Raw genomic sequence first — 15,694 nt, 5'->3', positions numbered from 1 at the left:
AATATCACTTTGTGCTTAGTACTGAGTTAGCTTTACAGTCCTCCCTCGCTGCATGGCGCAATTTCAAAAAAGTGATAAATGACTATGGACTATTACTTGTCCAAAAATGTTTAAAAACAAGTTATATGTAGTATTCTGGCCACTAGGCGCCAGTAATGTTACATAACATTAGATTACCAGTGATGTGCGATACCACAGATTTAGTTTCTGATACGATACTGAGTAAAAGTCAGGGTGGTATCAGCGATACCGATACTTTGTGCAAATTCACCTAATGTGTCTGGTAAATTTTTAAAAGTATTTCATATCTTACCATAAAGAATACAAAACGTTTCAATTTATTAATAAAAAATACTATAAATAAATTTAAATATATTTTAAATCAAATACATTTAATTAAATTCATAATTTAATAATTTAAGTAAATTATTTAAAACACTGACGTATACCGAGGTAGCAGGGTGATTTACAATATAGCCAAGCCAATATTCAACGACAGAAGAAGTAGAACAAAATCATATAAAATATGTGAAAATGGTATTTTAAACGATAAAGCATAACATAGTAAAACCATTAAAATAAACGATTGGTTATTAAAAAAATACATGGCTCAGTCAACATTTCAGCAGAGAAACGTTTCAGGCAAACATTACCGCAAATGAATGAAGTCGAAATTATCGATATTTTTATTTGAGAATCGATTTTAGGGCATTAAGAGGTGCTACCGGAAGTATCGATCCGCACTATACGTTACCTTAACACTGTACCTCGTCAGCCATGGCATGTCCGACACGACATAGTTCTCCTGCCAGTTGTCCTATACCGTATTTAAGTGGTAAGGTTTTGTCTTCTTACTTTGTCCTTCTCCCCCCACTTCGTTTGAAACATATTGTAATTGGAGTTATTAGCTCGGTAGCTTGCTATGCTAGCGGCGGCCGTGTCTTATGTCCATGCAGTGATCCCGTAGCCTGCATTACAGTGGCAGCAATGTGATGTAAACAGAGAATAATAGGAGCGTGAAGGTAACTATTTCAGGTGTTAATATTGAATCTTGCTTCGGAAATTGACTACTTGGTAGGGGCTGGAACCAAATAACTGCGATAAACGAGGGATTAGTGTATTATTGTGTTTGATACAGTGTGTACCTAATGAAGTGTCCTGTGAGTGATTGACGTTTCACAGCGTCACGTGTTGTCTTAACTTGTGAACTGGTTAAACTTTGGCCTCCCCTGTGGGGCCCCCTCCACCCCCACCCACCCACCTACCCCCCATCCCAACCCTCCACCCCCTTCTTACACACCAGCAGGTGTCTGTGTGCTAGTTGAATGGCAGTGGGCAAAATAGGACCTCTGTTCTCTAGTGTCCCGGGAAATGAGCTGGAAAATGAGGGGCGGAGCACCACACCCCCTTCTCAGGACCCGCCGCTCTCCCCTTTGGGCTGCGCCACTGTCTCTCGTCCCCCCTTTTGAATACAGCTGCGACATATGAATTTAGCAGGCTGCTTAAACAGGCCGGCGATCTGTCACCGGGTTTCCCCTCGGCACCGCCCTCCACCTCCCTGCCGTCCACCCCTACCTGACCCCACTTGACTGGCGGGCCCTGACTTATTCACCCGCTCAGTCAAACTCAATCTGCTTTCAGGTCGCCCCAAAGTGCTTTTAATGTCCGCAGCCTTGTCGACAGCTTTAAGCCTCATTTTTCCCCCAATCATCATCCCAGGATTATCCTCGCTTCATTTTCTTTTCATGTCCTCTTTGTCCAAAGCACTTAGTTCCCATAATCGTACTAATTTCATTGTTATGCATCTTTATCTCATGTAATCTAGCAGCATGATCATTTCATATGCATACAAATTCTGCAGAGAATTATGACAAAATATTTTATTCCTTGTTTGGGTCACATGATGCATTAGGGTTGCACCATACAACCAACTAACACAGAAAATGGATGGATGGATGGATATGCTTATCTTTCAGTTATTATACCATGTTTCTTATTGTTCTCACTACCTACCAATCACACGCTTCTACTGAACTTGTATTGAGGTGTGGAATCAATTTTTAACTCATTCAATTCCAGCCATTTTTCAAAAGACAACCCATTCAGTACCGGCCATTGTACTGATCTTTCCAGGTACATAGGATATTGCGTTCTATGGCTACTAGTGGTTAGCATGTTGGCCACACAGTCCGGAGATCGGAAATCTGGGTTCGAACTCCATTGGGAGTGGGTTTTCTCCGGGTTTTCCTCCCACATTCCAAAAACATGCATGTTAGGTTAATTTGGGGACTCTAAATGGCTGTTTGTCTATGTGTGCCCTGCGATTGGCTATCCCGAAGTCACCTGGGATAGGCTCCAGCATAACGGCGGCCCTAATGAGGATAAGCGGCATAGAAGATGGAACTGTGCGTGTGCATGCGTTAATATGTCCCGACAGTGCGTAACCTATTACACTCGTCCACGCTCTCTCATTTCCTCCTTCCTGTCATGTGTGGTTTTTCCACCTACAGTACATGATCCCTATGGTCCCTTGGGGCCGTTTTTACGGCTTAAAATTGCTCTAAAGTGAAATGCATTACTGTAGAGTTGCGTCATCGCCACGCAAAAATACGTAAAAGACGTACAAATACGCAGTTGGGGACGGGTGTTCGGGGTGAATGCTGTGAAACGATGTCGCTCGGCTAAAATGAAAAATAAGTAAACATAAAGTAAACTAGAAGCCCGGGCTCCACTCTCAGGCGTCTGTGGTGTGGTCCCCACAATGGACTGGACGTATCCGTCCTTTACGGAATTTGACAAACAATATTATTGTTGAGATCAAATTAACCATTAATGTAATGAAACATATAATAATTTGTGTACACCCTCCTTTCAAATGCAATATCATTTTATTTCTCATGAGTATTTTTTACACATCTGCACATTTTGGTAAGTTTTTTGTGCATGTTTAGCATCTCCAAACGAGCGATTAGAGGCAGAGAGGAATAATAACAACAATAACAATAATAAACACAGCGATTACAATAGGGACTTTGCACACCAATGGAATTTTGTGCTCGAGCCCTAATAATACAACAATCTTAGATAGCTTGTAAAGAGGCAAACAAAACGGGAAGGTGGAACAGGAAAATGCTCCATAATGCATCAAACACACAGGTGCCCCCCAGCTCCCACTTACTGGAGTAAAGATGGAGCATTCAGTCCAAACAGGAAACAGACACAACAAAATAAATCCACCAATCAGGAAATAATGGCAGAAAGGGAGAAAAGGCAAACCAAAAGTCCAAACTGACAGACGGAACATGACAGTTGAGCATATACAAACCTATACTGGATTGCTTTTAGCATCTTTAATGCACAAAATGAACCTACAAGAAGGTACCTGCTTAGATCCTGGGTTGTTACTAGCAGCGTGTGTGTGTGTGTGTGTTTGTCGTTGGTGAAAACTTGGGTGTGATTCCAGTCAAAGCGCTGAGCGGTGAATTATTGATGTGGCGCTGCAATCAAGCCCACTGACGTCCACTTGAAAGGTGATCCGCCGCTGAAAGCCACCTGTAACGAGTGTGTCAAATCCAATCTGTAATCCCCTGCTGGGGACGACCCCTATTTTGACCGTGCGCTGCTGCTCTCTGGGGAGCGTGTGACAAGTGTGTCTGCGTTAGGAGTGTGTGAGGCATCAGGCAGAAGGCCAGGGCCTGTTGTCTGACACTGATTTGTAAAGGGAGACAATACGCCTCATTGACCCGGCCCATTGGACCGGGCTGCGCTGTCTGTTGCACATACCTCCATCACGGCTCTTTAAACACCAGCACCAGATTGCCACGAGGCTCTATGGGAGGGGTCTCTTCAGAGAGGGGGGTCAGGGGTACACGAGCTGCTTTGACAATGAGGATGCTCCAAGGCAAACTTTGATGGAAACGTCCTTTGAAATCCCTAACTCAACTAAAGACCCTGGAACTGTTCATATTAGCATACACAGAGACGTTTGACTTAACTTTTCAGAGTGTTCTGAACTTTTAAGGTAAAAACATCACATTTGGCAAACTAACATGAGGCTGCTGCTAATAATTAACCATTTTAGCTAATATTTTAAATGTTTTCCACTAAAAAGTAAATATTGGTACCAAAAAATTGATATTATTTATAGTCTCATTTGCACAGAAGACATAGAACTCATATTCCAACTTTATGATGTTTGTACTTCAAACACTTAATTTTGGGCATAACTTTTGGAATTAAATCAACTTGTATTGCAAAGCAGGGTGGCCACACTTTTTCACAGAGGGTTGCAGCACATCAGCTTTATTTTTATTTTTATTTTTATTTTTGATTGTTTTATTTAATTGGGCAATTAATTAATTGGTTTTTTATTTACATTTTCAATTGTTTTTCCTTTTGTTTTCCTTTTTTGTTTTCTTGTTTGGTTGTATTTTTAGAATGCATTACAGGCCCAAAAAAATGCTAAACCCCTGGTTTAAACTGTGGAAGAATTGAGAATTTTACAAGAAAAAAAACGTTTCAAAATTGTTAATGAATAAATAGGTCTGTATTATATATGTTTTATATATATATATATATATATATATATATATATATATATATATATATATATAGTGTGTATATTTACATATATTATTATAATTATTAATTTAATTATTAATTTTCATTATTTTTAAATAACATCTTTAATTATTATTTTTAAACTTTAATTCAATTTTTTAATTAAATGAATAACTTAATAATTGAATAATTCTAATTAATATCTATTATATATTATAATGTATAAAATGTATACAGTATAATATAAACAACATTACAAAAACAAAATTTGACTAAATATTAGCAAAATTGTTGTTTACTGTTAATGTATAGTATAGAATTTTTAAGTTACACTATTTTGCTTACTGTAGTAAGCTGCAATGTTAGAAAGAGTTCTTGGTTGTACGAGCACAATAATAATAAAGCCATTGTTAAATGAGTACATTAAATGTCAACATTATGATATTTGTAAATGCAGAATGTTTTGATTGGATGCCATTCGAGGGTGTACCTAATGAAGTGTCCTGTAAGTACTTTACCAATAAAAACATGATGTTATTATGTACTATCCCGTCACTGAGGGTGACTAATATGATATTTTGTTCTTCAGGGTTCCTCGCCTTGACAGCCGTGCCCCCCCGCCCCACCAAGCATCCATCCTCAGCGTGACGTCTCTCGCTGACATTGTAAACAAACACCGTCTTCTATTGTCATCCATTCCCATTGTCAGAGAGTGGAGATGACCTTTTTCTCTCCACTCGCTCTGCTTCTCTTTCTTCTGCCCCCCCCCATAACCCCCCATCTTCTTTTCACCGTCGATCCCAAGCTGTCGCCCCGCCACTCCCTCTCTTGTCTGCACTCCCGTCTCCCTCCCTCGTCTACTCGCTGCCTCTCCCCACCTGTTGAACAATTGTCTCGCTATTATCTTATGTCACTCAGCATTGGCCCCGCCTTATTATCCCCCTCTGCCACGCCTTCTTCTCCTCCTCCCTGGTATAAAAGTGGGAGAAGGAGCCAGGAAGAGCAAATTGGTGATCTCCTCATTGGACTTTGCAAATGGAGAGGGGTGTACCGATGTCTCTGTGGTGTGAGGAGGTGGAGGATGAGCACCAGACGGAGGCACCCACCCAGACTCAGCTGCGGGCCGCCTGGGACCCGTCGGTGTCGGGGCATCGTGTCATCCAGCGGCTGCTTCACGTGGAGGAACGCTACACGCCCTCACCACTCTACATCAGCCTCATCCAGCGGGATCCACAACGCAGAGAGGATCTGTCCAAGTGGATGCTGGAGGTACGGCCTACCTTGTCCACCCTTGCCCCCTCTGGGTGTATCAACCTCCCTTTTCCACAGGTGTGCTGCAGTTGCGGCTGCGATGAGACCGTCTTCCCCCTGTCCGTCTCGCTGATGGACCGCTTCCTGTCTGCCACCCTGTCCCTGCCCGTGTCTCCGTACTGCCTGGCCGCCGCCTGTGTCCTCATCGCCTCCAAGCTGACAGAGTGCGACAACATCACCTCCGAGGCGCTCTGTGCTGCAGCCGAGTACGACTTCCTGCCCTCCAACCTGAGGGTGAGTCCAACATTATGGCGAGTGTAAAAAAAAAAAAGTTCTTACGCTACTCTTTAGAGCCTTTATAGCCGTCGTCTCACAGGGTTTTTTTTTGCCCAGCCACTTGTTGCTAGGTAGAATTCGCTACCTGTTGCCAGGCAGAACTCATGGGGTACAATAATTTGTCATTTGCCCATTTGCCAATGATTTCTTTGTAAATATGCCAGCCACATCCACTGGGCCAGGGCAAGGCAGAGGGCAAAGGTTCGATTCCCAGCCAGGATTGGAAGAAAGGGCATCCAGCGTAAAATCTAAGGCAAAATTTTTCATGCTGAAAAGCTGAAAGTGGGGGAAAACTAATATATATATATATATATATATATATATATATATATATATATATATATATATATATATATATACATTACTGGAAAAGATTATAGTTGTATTTTTATCCATTTTTATCCATTTATTTCCCTGCTCTGTATTAAATGTAAATGTGGGTCACTGCCCCTACTGCAGATTGACCTATACATTGCCCTTGAAAAAGTCTACAATTGTTCAATGATTAGTATAGATGGGACCCTGAAGGACACGAATGGACCCCCCAGTCTATCACAGTGTTGACATTGCCTTGTCTCCACCAGGAAATGGAGCGCGTCGTCCTCGCCACCCTACGCTGGGATACAGCCGCCGTCACTCCGCAGGACTTCCTCCCGCACTTCCTGGCTGCAGTGCAGGAGAGGAGCGAAGGCGGTGACTCCGAGCAGGAGAGGACCACGCTGCGGCGGCACAGCGACACGCTGGCGGCCATGTGCATCTGCGACCCCCGCTTCCTGGGGGCGCCGCCCTCGCTGGTGGCCGCGGCGTCCCTAAACTGCGCCCTACGGGGTCTGAGCAGCAGGGGGCGCCCTCAGCGGTCCCTGATGAGTTTGAGGCTGGCCGAGCTGTGCCAGGCCGACCTGGTGAGTGTCAGCGAGGCCTGCAAGCACTGTGGTTCTTTTCTAGCAAGGCTCTTTCTGTGTGGAATTGCAGGTGGTGCTGCAGTACTACAGCCAAATGATCGAGTGTGCCCTCCAGCAGCGGCTGAGCAGCAGCCTGGCGGAGGTTCCCGCTGAGAAGGGTGACGAGATGGAGGACGAAAGAGCCGGCACGCCCACCGACATGAGAGAGATTGATTTCTGAACGCAACAATTTTTTCACGTGGTTGAATTGTAAGTGTGGATCAATCAAAAGTTTGCATCAGTCAAACTGATATAAATTATGACCTCAAAATAACATATTTTTATACTCTCAAATAATTACATGATTGTACTGTTTATTTATTTTTTCCATTATTTATTTGCCAGACCTTTTTTAAAGTATGTGTTCTTTCTTTGTGCCATATTGGAGCTATTTCTATTAATTTTATTCAAGGCTTATCTATGTTAATTTTTGCTTATTTATACATTTTATTTATTATGATGTGCAATTATTTACTTTTAATGTTAATTTATTCTTTCATTTTCCATTCCTATGAGTGTAGGTAATAACCTAATTAAATGAAGAAGTCTATTTTTGGAATCAAATAAAAAGATTTGAAAACAATTTGTGTGTCCATGTTGTATTGCTGTGGCTAACGCTGCCTTCAAGGGCTACTCCAAGGAAGGTAATTACGACATCGAGGAAAAGGCTTCTTGAGACGTCATCTGTACTTCTGTGTAGAAGGTGTCGGACGTTTCGCTCCTCATCCGAAGAGCTTCGTCAGCAAACTAATAAGTGCTGGTAGCTTAGGCCTTAAATACAGTAAGAGTGGGCGGAATTGGTGTGCCAACACCCTCCTCCTATTGGTTCGTTACACTAAGCCTGCATTCCTCATCTTTACAGTGGTATAATCCTATCCTGTTATTCACACCTACGATAAAAGGGAAGTGTCGCTCCCTGAATTGGGTATGAACGACTCTGATACTGGCTTGTTAGCATCTATTGTTCTGGCTCGGCCCTGCCTTCACCTCATTTGCAAGACTAAGAGCTGTGGGTTTTGGTCTCAGTAACCTGCTGAACACAGGGTCCAAATTGAACCTCAAACCACCATTCCGATTCAATGATGGGTTCTGTTGTTTGACAAAAATAGCTTCCTTTACTCCTCTTTCAAACCATCTGTTTTCTTTGGCCAAAATCTTTACCTCGCTGTCCTGAAAAGAGTGATTGGTAGCTTTCAGGTGTAGATGTACTGCTGATTGAGGACCACTAGCATTGTCCCTGCGATGTTGATAAAGCCTTTTTTGGAGCATTTGCTTAGTTTCCCCAATGTAGTGCTCTTTGCATTCCTCATCTTTACAGTGGATGGAATAGACCACATTGCTCTGTTTCTGGTTTGGAGCCTTGTCTTTAGGATGCTCCAAACCAGACCCTGTGTTCAGCAGGTTACTGAGACCAAAACCCACAGCTCTTAGTCTTGCAAATGAGGTGAAGGCAGGGCCGAGCCAGAACAATAGATGCTAACAAGCCAGTATCAGAGTCGTTCATACCCAATTCAGGGAGCGACACTTCCCTTTTATCGTAGGTGTGAATAACAGGATAGGATTATACCACTGTAAAGATGAGGAATGCAGGCTTAGTGTAACGAACCAATAGGAGGAGGGTGTTGGCACACCAATTCCGCCCACTCTTACTGTATTTAAGGCCTAAGCTACCAGCACTTATTAGTTTGCTGACGAAGCTCTTCGGATGAGGAGCGAAACGTCCGACACCTTCTACACAGAAGTACAGATGACGTCTCAAGAAGCCTTTTCCTCGATGGACAACTCCTGTACGACTGAGAGCCTACACAGACGTAATTACGACAATTTAATCAAAATGTTAACATTGCACGTTGGAAAATAAACTGTTTGTGAGGTTATTCTATTTAATTCAATCAGTATATATCACAGTGAGTGTAAAGTAAAATTAAAGCTAAAAAAAAACATACTGAGTATCAACGGGAACCTCCACCAACGTTGTTAATACTGATACCGTTATTTCCATGAGTCTTTGAATGCAGCATGCTGGTGACGACATCAGATCCGCCGCAACACAGCTTGTACTTCCTGGATCGGGGCCCACACGTTAAAAAATGCACCTGCGGTAAGACAAAGATTTGCCTGATTTAAAAGCGTTTATTAAATCAGTATGGATTAAACGATGTAAACGATGATTTTTGAGCACATAGAAGTGCAGGTGGAGATACGCATTTAACGTTTCAGGTTGATACTTATGGGTTTTGTTTAGGACCAGCTAGCTAGCTAGCGATTCTAAGCCAAAAACACTTAAATGTTTACTTACTGGTATTCCTACCCGAACTAGTTAAGTTACTCCCTAAAGACGCCACTATTCCTCTTTAATGTTGCTATCGTGTTCTTGTTGGAGACCAATAGCATGTGCTCCTAAATATGAATGTCATATGACCAACTCCCTTGGAGAAATGTGATATTCTTGTCTGCGATCGTTACGTTGGCGCCCGTATAAAATGATCACAACTTTAAATGGCTTAGTTATCAACACGTCCTCTGCTTGAATTCGGCGTGTAGTTTAATTACCAGCTATCGACTACTTGTGTGTAAATCTTCATTAGGTACACCTAACAATAGTGAAATAGCGGTGTCTTTACCAGGTTAATACAGTATATAAGTCAAAAGTAGCTCGTACTAGTGTTTTAAAGGGAGATTTTTTTGGACTCGATCTCACATTGAATTGTGTCTAATTTAAGTGTTACCACTTAATGGCTTTTGGCATGTTGTTTATACACTTATTTACTCTCTTCTAACTTGTAGGAGGATGAAGTTGGAAAGTGCCTCGCTACTGCTTCTCTTCGTCTCTGCCGGCGTGTGGTCGGTGCCCATCGACCGCAATGAGGTCCACCCAGACGTTAAAGAACACGGTCAAGAGGAGAGCATGGTTAGAATCTTTGTCATCTTGAGCTTGTTGTTTGACACATTTTAACGTCACTTCAACCCGCCACCCCAGGACACGGGTCTGTACTACGACCGATACCTCCGAGAGGTCATTGAGGTCTTGGAGACGGACCCTCACTTCAGAGAGAAGCTGCAGACGGCCAACACGGAGGACATTAAGGTAATTCCCGCTTGGTTCCTGTTTGACCTCACATGCTAACAATCTCCCCTTGGTAGAACGGCCGCCTGAGTAAAGAACTGGACCTGGTGAGCCACAACGTCAGGACTCGTCTGGATGAGCTGAAGCGGCAGGAAGTGTCTCGTCTGAGGATGCTGCTCAAGGCCAAACTGGACAGCACCAACACACAGAGTGAGTCCAGCAAAGAGATTCACTCTTTTCAGGGGGATTTGTGATGAAACGTATAATATCTATATGTGCGTGTGTTGCAGGCCTGCAGATGGACCACGTTTCCCTGCTCAAACAATTTGAACATCTGGATCCACACAATCAGAACACATTTGAGGCCAAAGACTTGGAACTGCTTATCTCCACAGTAAGACACAGCAGCCATGTTTGTAGTGTTTACCGGCACATACGAGACCGACGTTGAAGTCCTTCCCTCATGTTCCTAGGCCACCAAAGACCTGGAGAACTACGACGCCGAGAGACACGAAGAGTTCAAGCGTTACGAAATGCTGAAGGAGCACGAGAGGCGCGAGTACCTGAAGGGTCTGGACCAGGAGAAGAGGGAGAAAGAGGAGAAGCGAATACAGGAGCTGAAGGAGAAACATCGCCAGCACCCCAAAGTCAACGCGCCTGTGGGTGGCAGTGCAGGGTTTTTGGCGTAAACAGGAAGTGGGTCATCACACGTCTCTTTGCTTCCTGTCATTAGGGTAGTGTTGCTCAGCTGAGAGAAGTCTGGGAGGAAACAGATGGACTGGATCCCAAAGAGTTCAACCCCAAGACTTTCTTCAAACTCCACGGTGAGTGTGAGCTACCGTGTCTTTCTCCTATCTTGCTTATGAGTCCACCGTGTGACCTCGCGTTCCCTCTGACCTCAATATAGACACCAACGGAGACGGCGTCTTGGACGAGCAGGAGCTGGAGGCGCTTTTCACCAAAGAGGTGAGAGGGCGTCTCTCTGCTGTGTTCACGCAGTTTTTGTTTGTTTACCATGAACCTCTCGCAGCTGGAGAAGGTCTATGACCCCAAGAATGAGGAAGACGACATGATGGAGATGGAGGAGGAGAGGCTGAGGATGAGGGAGCACATCATGAAGAATGTGAGCCTTGTTTCTGTTTTTTCCTCTTTTTTTTGTTATCGAGGAAAAGGCTTCTTGAGACGTCTTTTTTTTTGTTATGTTTCTTGTTATTTCTGTTTTTGTATATTAGCTTGGCTATATTGTTAATCACCTCGCTACCTCAATGTACTTCAAGGGTTAAAATAAATAAATACATTAACTGAAATTATTATAATGTATTTCAATTAATAATGTATTTCATCAATGAAATATCTGGTATTCTTTATGCTATGATATGAAATACACAACTTTTAAAAATTTAACAGACACATTAAGTGATGAATTTGCAGTATCTGTATCGGAGCAGTATTGCCGATACCATCCTGAATTTTATTGGATCGGAAACAAAATCAGTGGTATCGCACATTACTAGTTGCCATTGCTTGAGACTCTTAGCATTATTTCACAGCTGGTAGAACAAAAGAATCTGGGTGAGGGCAGGTCCTAAGGACACGCTTCCTTAATCTTTCTTTCTTCCCTGAAGGTGGACACCAACAAAGATCGGCTGGTCAGCCTGGAGGAGTTCCTCAAGTCCACGGAGAAGAAGGAGTTCAATAACCCCAAAGAATGGGAGGTAAGTAATTCCCTGACGTTTGGGCAGGTGAGGCTTCTATGGTATTTCCCACAGGACTGCAATCTACCTGTGGCAGTGGAGATTTCATGTTAGTCCACAAAAATGTCCAGTTTTTCAAAACCAGAATCTAGAGGGGTCTGATACTCACTAAATATAGCAACAAAGTGACTGAGTTGGCAACACTGATCCCTCCTGCTATGTCTTCTTCTTGTGTATTAAAAAGCAGAGTTACGATGTGCTATACAGTACGCGGTTGGAACGACAAGCTCCATTCGCAGACAGTCCCGTTATGTGTTTATGAGCGAGGGCAAATAGGGAAACACTGTTTAAGGCTTTGTGAACCTCACATTACCGTCGTCTCCAGACGTTGGACGCCAAGCCGTTGTACACGGAGGAGGAGCTCCAGCGCTTTGAGGCCGAGCTCCGAGACAAGGAGGAGGAGCTAAAGAAGAGGACGGAGACTCTGCGTCAGGAGCAGGAGCTGCTGAAGGAGCGAGGCAAAGCCCTGGAGGCCCAGAGGCGAGAGTACCAGCAGGTAACGACGCCTGACACGGCCCCATACTTAAATCTATGTAAAAATTCTGTTAACGTGTGAGAATACATGATATTGTTTGCTATTCCAGGCCGTGTTGGAGATGTCTCAGAGGCAGAAAGAGCAGCAGGCAGTTGACGGGCAGCCGCCTTCTGGACCTCATGGAGAACTGCAGTTTCATCCTCCAAAAGTGGAAGATAAAGGTGCACTTTGGGATTGATGGGGTGATGAACCTCTGAATTTGGGATTGAATGAGTTGTCGTTTTGTCTTTCTCAGCAGGAAAGGTTGCAGTTGAAGCTGAAGTACAGAATCATCTACCTGCAGAACCACCCCAGAACCTGCCAACACACACTTGAACAGTGGCGCGCGCACACACACACACACCAGTGTTTCCCACAGGGCAGTGATCTATTTGTGGTGGGGGATGACACCGTTGTCAACTTTGCGTACTGTAATTGACCATGAGGCATTAGCAAAAAGTGAGGAAAAAACATGAAAAGCAGAACAAATATCTGAAGAACTACAAATGAACTTTCTTCTGTCGCTCCTTTTTGTCGTTTTTTTAAAATGTCACAAGCAAGACGGAGCTGCCAGTGAGTGCTCCTAGATGAGCGGTGGCCCATAGCAAAGTCCGCTGCTCGTTGAGAAGAGCGATACGTTCTTTCATGTCAGACTCTCCAGAAGGCTTCGCTAGATTTGTCACTACAGTAATCCCTCGTTTATCATGGGTAATTGCTTCCAGAGCTGACCGCAGTAAATTCATTTCCACGATATGAGTTGATGTTAATAAATTGAATATTTTCAGAGTTGGAGCATAGAAAACCTGTTTATGATTTTGTAAATACAGGTTTTGACATGATTTGATCCCTGTAGACATGAAATAACACCCCAGTAGTCACCTTCACACTCCAATTATTCTGTTTGCGTCACGTTGCGCAGGCTACGGGATCACTGCAGGGATGTAACAGACAGCCTGCGCCAGCATAGCAAGCTGCCGAGCTAACTAGTTAGCCTCTTCATTTTACTTATTCTAAACTTGAGCAGGTATTTCAAACGGAGTGGGGAATAAGGACAAAGAAGACAAAAACTTACCACTTCCACAAGGAATGAGAGGAGAACCTTTTTTCCCCACTTGATGTCAGCCATGGCATGTTGGCTGGGCAATGCTAGCTTGGTAGCCAGTCTCCATGCAGTGTGAAAGGTAATGTAATCTAACATCATGTCTCATAATATTACTGATGCCTAGTGACCACAACACTACATAGAACTTAATAACTCAATTTTTTTTACTATTAACAGGTCATACTCAACCATGAAACAGCAATCATTTAGTTTTATTTGAAAAAGCGCGATAGAGTGAGGGAGTGATATTGGAACAAGGATGTAGCGAGGGACGATGGGAGTTTTTTAGAAAAGGAGTCTCCAGAGGGGTCTGGTTACTCGCTTAATAAATTGGCAACACCGATCCCTCCTGCTGCGTGTTCTTATTCTCTAACATATCAAGTGTCTTATAATGTGTTTATGAGCAAGGACGAACAAGTAGCACCACATATATTTGTGGCGGGCCGCCCAAATTAAGTGAATGTATGGGAAACACTGCACACACACACACACACACACTCCCCAATGATGTGCACTGCTGCACAAAATGTGACATACCAAGTGTTCTTTGCTGTGGTCCATATGAGATTCAAGATTGCAGTTAAGTTTTTTTTAATTTAATTTTTTTTTGGGGGGGGGGGGTGCTGTGAATTGAAATAAAATCTTAATTTAATCAATTTAAGTGCTTTTCATTTATTGAGGCATTTTTTCTGTGGTAATTTTTCTAAAATATTCAACATGGAAAATGTGCTTCAAAAAAATACATCAGCATTGTCAGCTGAAATTTATTGTGTAACTGCCTCGAAAGTGCTTGATTTTTTTTTTCCTTCCCTCAAAAACCAGCCTTATAAGTAGCAAATTCTCCACTGGGTCCGTCATCCTGTCACAGCCCCTTAGGGACACTGGCGGCTGGCCGAGATGCTCCCTGGCCGCTGCCCTTCAGGACATTCCTCTCAGCCGCTGACCTGCCCTGACCTTGCCTGGACCTGCCCCTCCTGGTGTCCACGCAGCTGCCTCCTGTCCGTCACGTCCTCCAAATAAAGACGCTCTGAGTAAGAAGCCACGAAGCGAGATGGGTGTTAAAAATAACTGTTGAGATTCCGCTGTCACAATGATGCATCACGTGGAAATATTCTGCAAGCTTTGAGAAGTGTCACTCATTCAACTTTTTAAAACTAAAGTGAACTACGTTGATATAATAGGTCAATAAAACTGCTGTTTTATACATTTTTTGTCTTGTTAAATTAGTGTGGCGTTACGTAATGTGTGAAAGTTTTTCTGAACTAGAACATTACGTCACTGCTTTCTCAGCATCCTCTGCTCTCATGGAGACTGAAGACCCGCCTTCGCTTAGCTCTGATTGGCTGAGAGGTGTAATGGTGGAAATATACATTTTTAAGTGTCAGAGTAAGAGCAAGGCGTCAATGTATTTACTAAACTACTGTATTATGTTTAGTACAACTCTCAGTGGCTGTTAATTTTTAATGAAGTTCTGAAAGTACTAACATTTTAAACTTTTAATACAATTAATTAAAATTTATGTTTATTTCAATGTTGGTGTACGTCCAAGCTTTGAATTTTTTTAAATTTTATTTTTTAAATTTTTCAGTTCCTGAGTACATGACGCCGCTTTCAGCACCTTGCAGTTTTGTCCTTCACGCGCCAGAGGGTGCTATTGTCTATTATTTCAGGTTGAATGTATTCTTCAGCGATCAATTGTAGCATTAAAGCGCGACGGTTTTGGTGTCTGAATGTGGTGAAAAGACGCCAGTTGATGCGAAGGGTAGATGCTTTACGTCTTAAGGCGTCTTCCAGTGAAGGAGATGCGGGAAGATGAATGACAGGAAGTGATCAGATGCACACAGACGTCAGCCGAAGGAGGAAGTATTGGTAGCGGTCTTCAGAATAAGAGCGAGGCTTTGATTTCTAAGTAAGGATTTAACAAAGGACCTATATTTACAAACAATAATCCCTATACCACGATACAGCAGCTGTATTAAATATAAGAATGGCAATTAATTGTCATGCTTTATGATTAACTACTAACTTTGTTTTTTGAAAAACTTGATCATTAAATAAGACAATAACGCTATCCAAAGTGTTTGCTTGTTTTGTGTTTTCAAACGTTGATTTTCACTGAGGAAAAGGCTTCTTGAGACGTCATCTGTACTTCTGTGTAGAAGGTGTCGG

At 42.9% G+C, this 15,694-nt stretch overlaps 2 protein-coding genes across 4 annotated transcripts; both read left to right on the top strand.

Annotated features, from left to right (window-relative positions):
- Positions 1 to 554: 554 nt before the first annotated feature.
- ccndx (cyclin Dx) lies at positions 555 to 7,496 on the top strand. Of its 2 annotated transcripts, XM_054760552.1 has the most exons (7): positions 555 to 835; positions 5,018 to 5,065; positions 5,150 to 5,225; positions 5,479 to 5,829; positions 5,890 to 6,105; positions 6,732 to 7,049; positions 7,120 to 7,496. In XM_054760552.1, the coding sequence occupies exons 4-7, from the start codon at positions 5,596 to 5,598 to the stop codon at positions 7,267 to 7,269; spliced, it is 918 nt and encodes a 305-aa protein (XP_054616527.1). In that variant the 5' UTR covers positions 555 to 835; positions 5,018 to 5,065; positions 5,150 to 5,225; positions 5,479 to 5,595; the 3' UTR covers positions 7,270 to 7,496. The 2 variants fall into 2 exon arrangements, with proteins under 2 accessions (XP_054616527.1, XP_054616525.1); XM_054760550.1 differs by lacking the exon at positions 5,018 to 5,065 and having other exon boundaries at positions 5,542 to 5,829.
- Positions 7,497 to 9,056: 1,560 nt separating this feature from the next.
- nucb1 (nucleobindin 1) lies at positions 9,057 to 14,170 on the top strand. 2 transcript variants are annotated; one of them, XM_054760549.1, is made up of 13 exons: positions 9,057 to 9,189; positions 9,876 to 9,999; positions 10,069 to 10,176; positions 10,233 to 10,365; positions 10,446 to 10,549; positions 10,629 to 10,814; positions 10,889 to 10,979; positions 11,063 to 11,121; positions 11,186 to 11,278; positions 11,781 to 11,870; positions 12,235 to 12,405; positions 12,494 to 12,605; positions 12,683 to 14,170. In XM_054760549.1, the coding sequence occupies exons 1-13, from the start codon at positions 9,179 to 9,181 to the stop codon at positions 12,757 to 12,759; spliced, it is 1,359 nt and encodes a 452-aa protein (XP_054616524.1). In that variant the 5' UTR covers positions 9,057 to 9,178; the 3' UTR covers positions 12,760 to 14,170. The 2 variants fall into 2 exon arrangements, with proteins under 2 accessions (XP_054616524.1, XP_054616523.1); XM_054760548.1 differs by having other exon boundaries at positions 9,058 to 9,189; positions 12,680 to 14,169.
- Positions 14,171 to 15,694: the final 1,524 nt, after the last annotated feature.

The sequence above is a fragment of the Dunckerocampus dactyliophorus genome, chromosome 18 (genome assembly GCF_027744805.1).
Source record: "Dunckerocampus dactyliophorus isolate RoL2022-P2 chromosome 18, RoL_Ddac_1.1, whole genome shotgun sequence".
Classification (NCBI taxonomy): domain Eukaryota; kingdom Metazoa; phylum Chordata; class Actinopteri; order Syngnathiformes; family Syngnathidae; genus Dunckerocampus; species Dunckerocampus dactyliophorus.
This window is presented reverse-complemented; position numbering and strand designations above follow the sequence as displayed.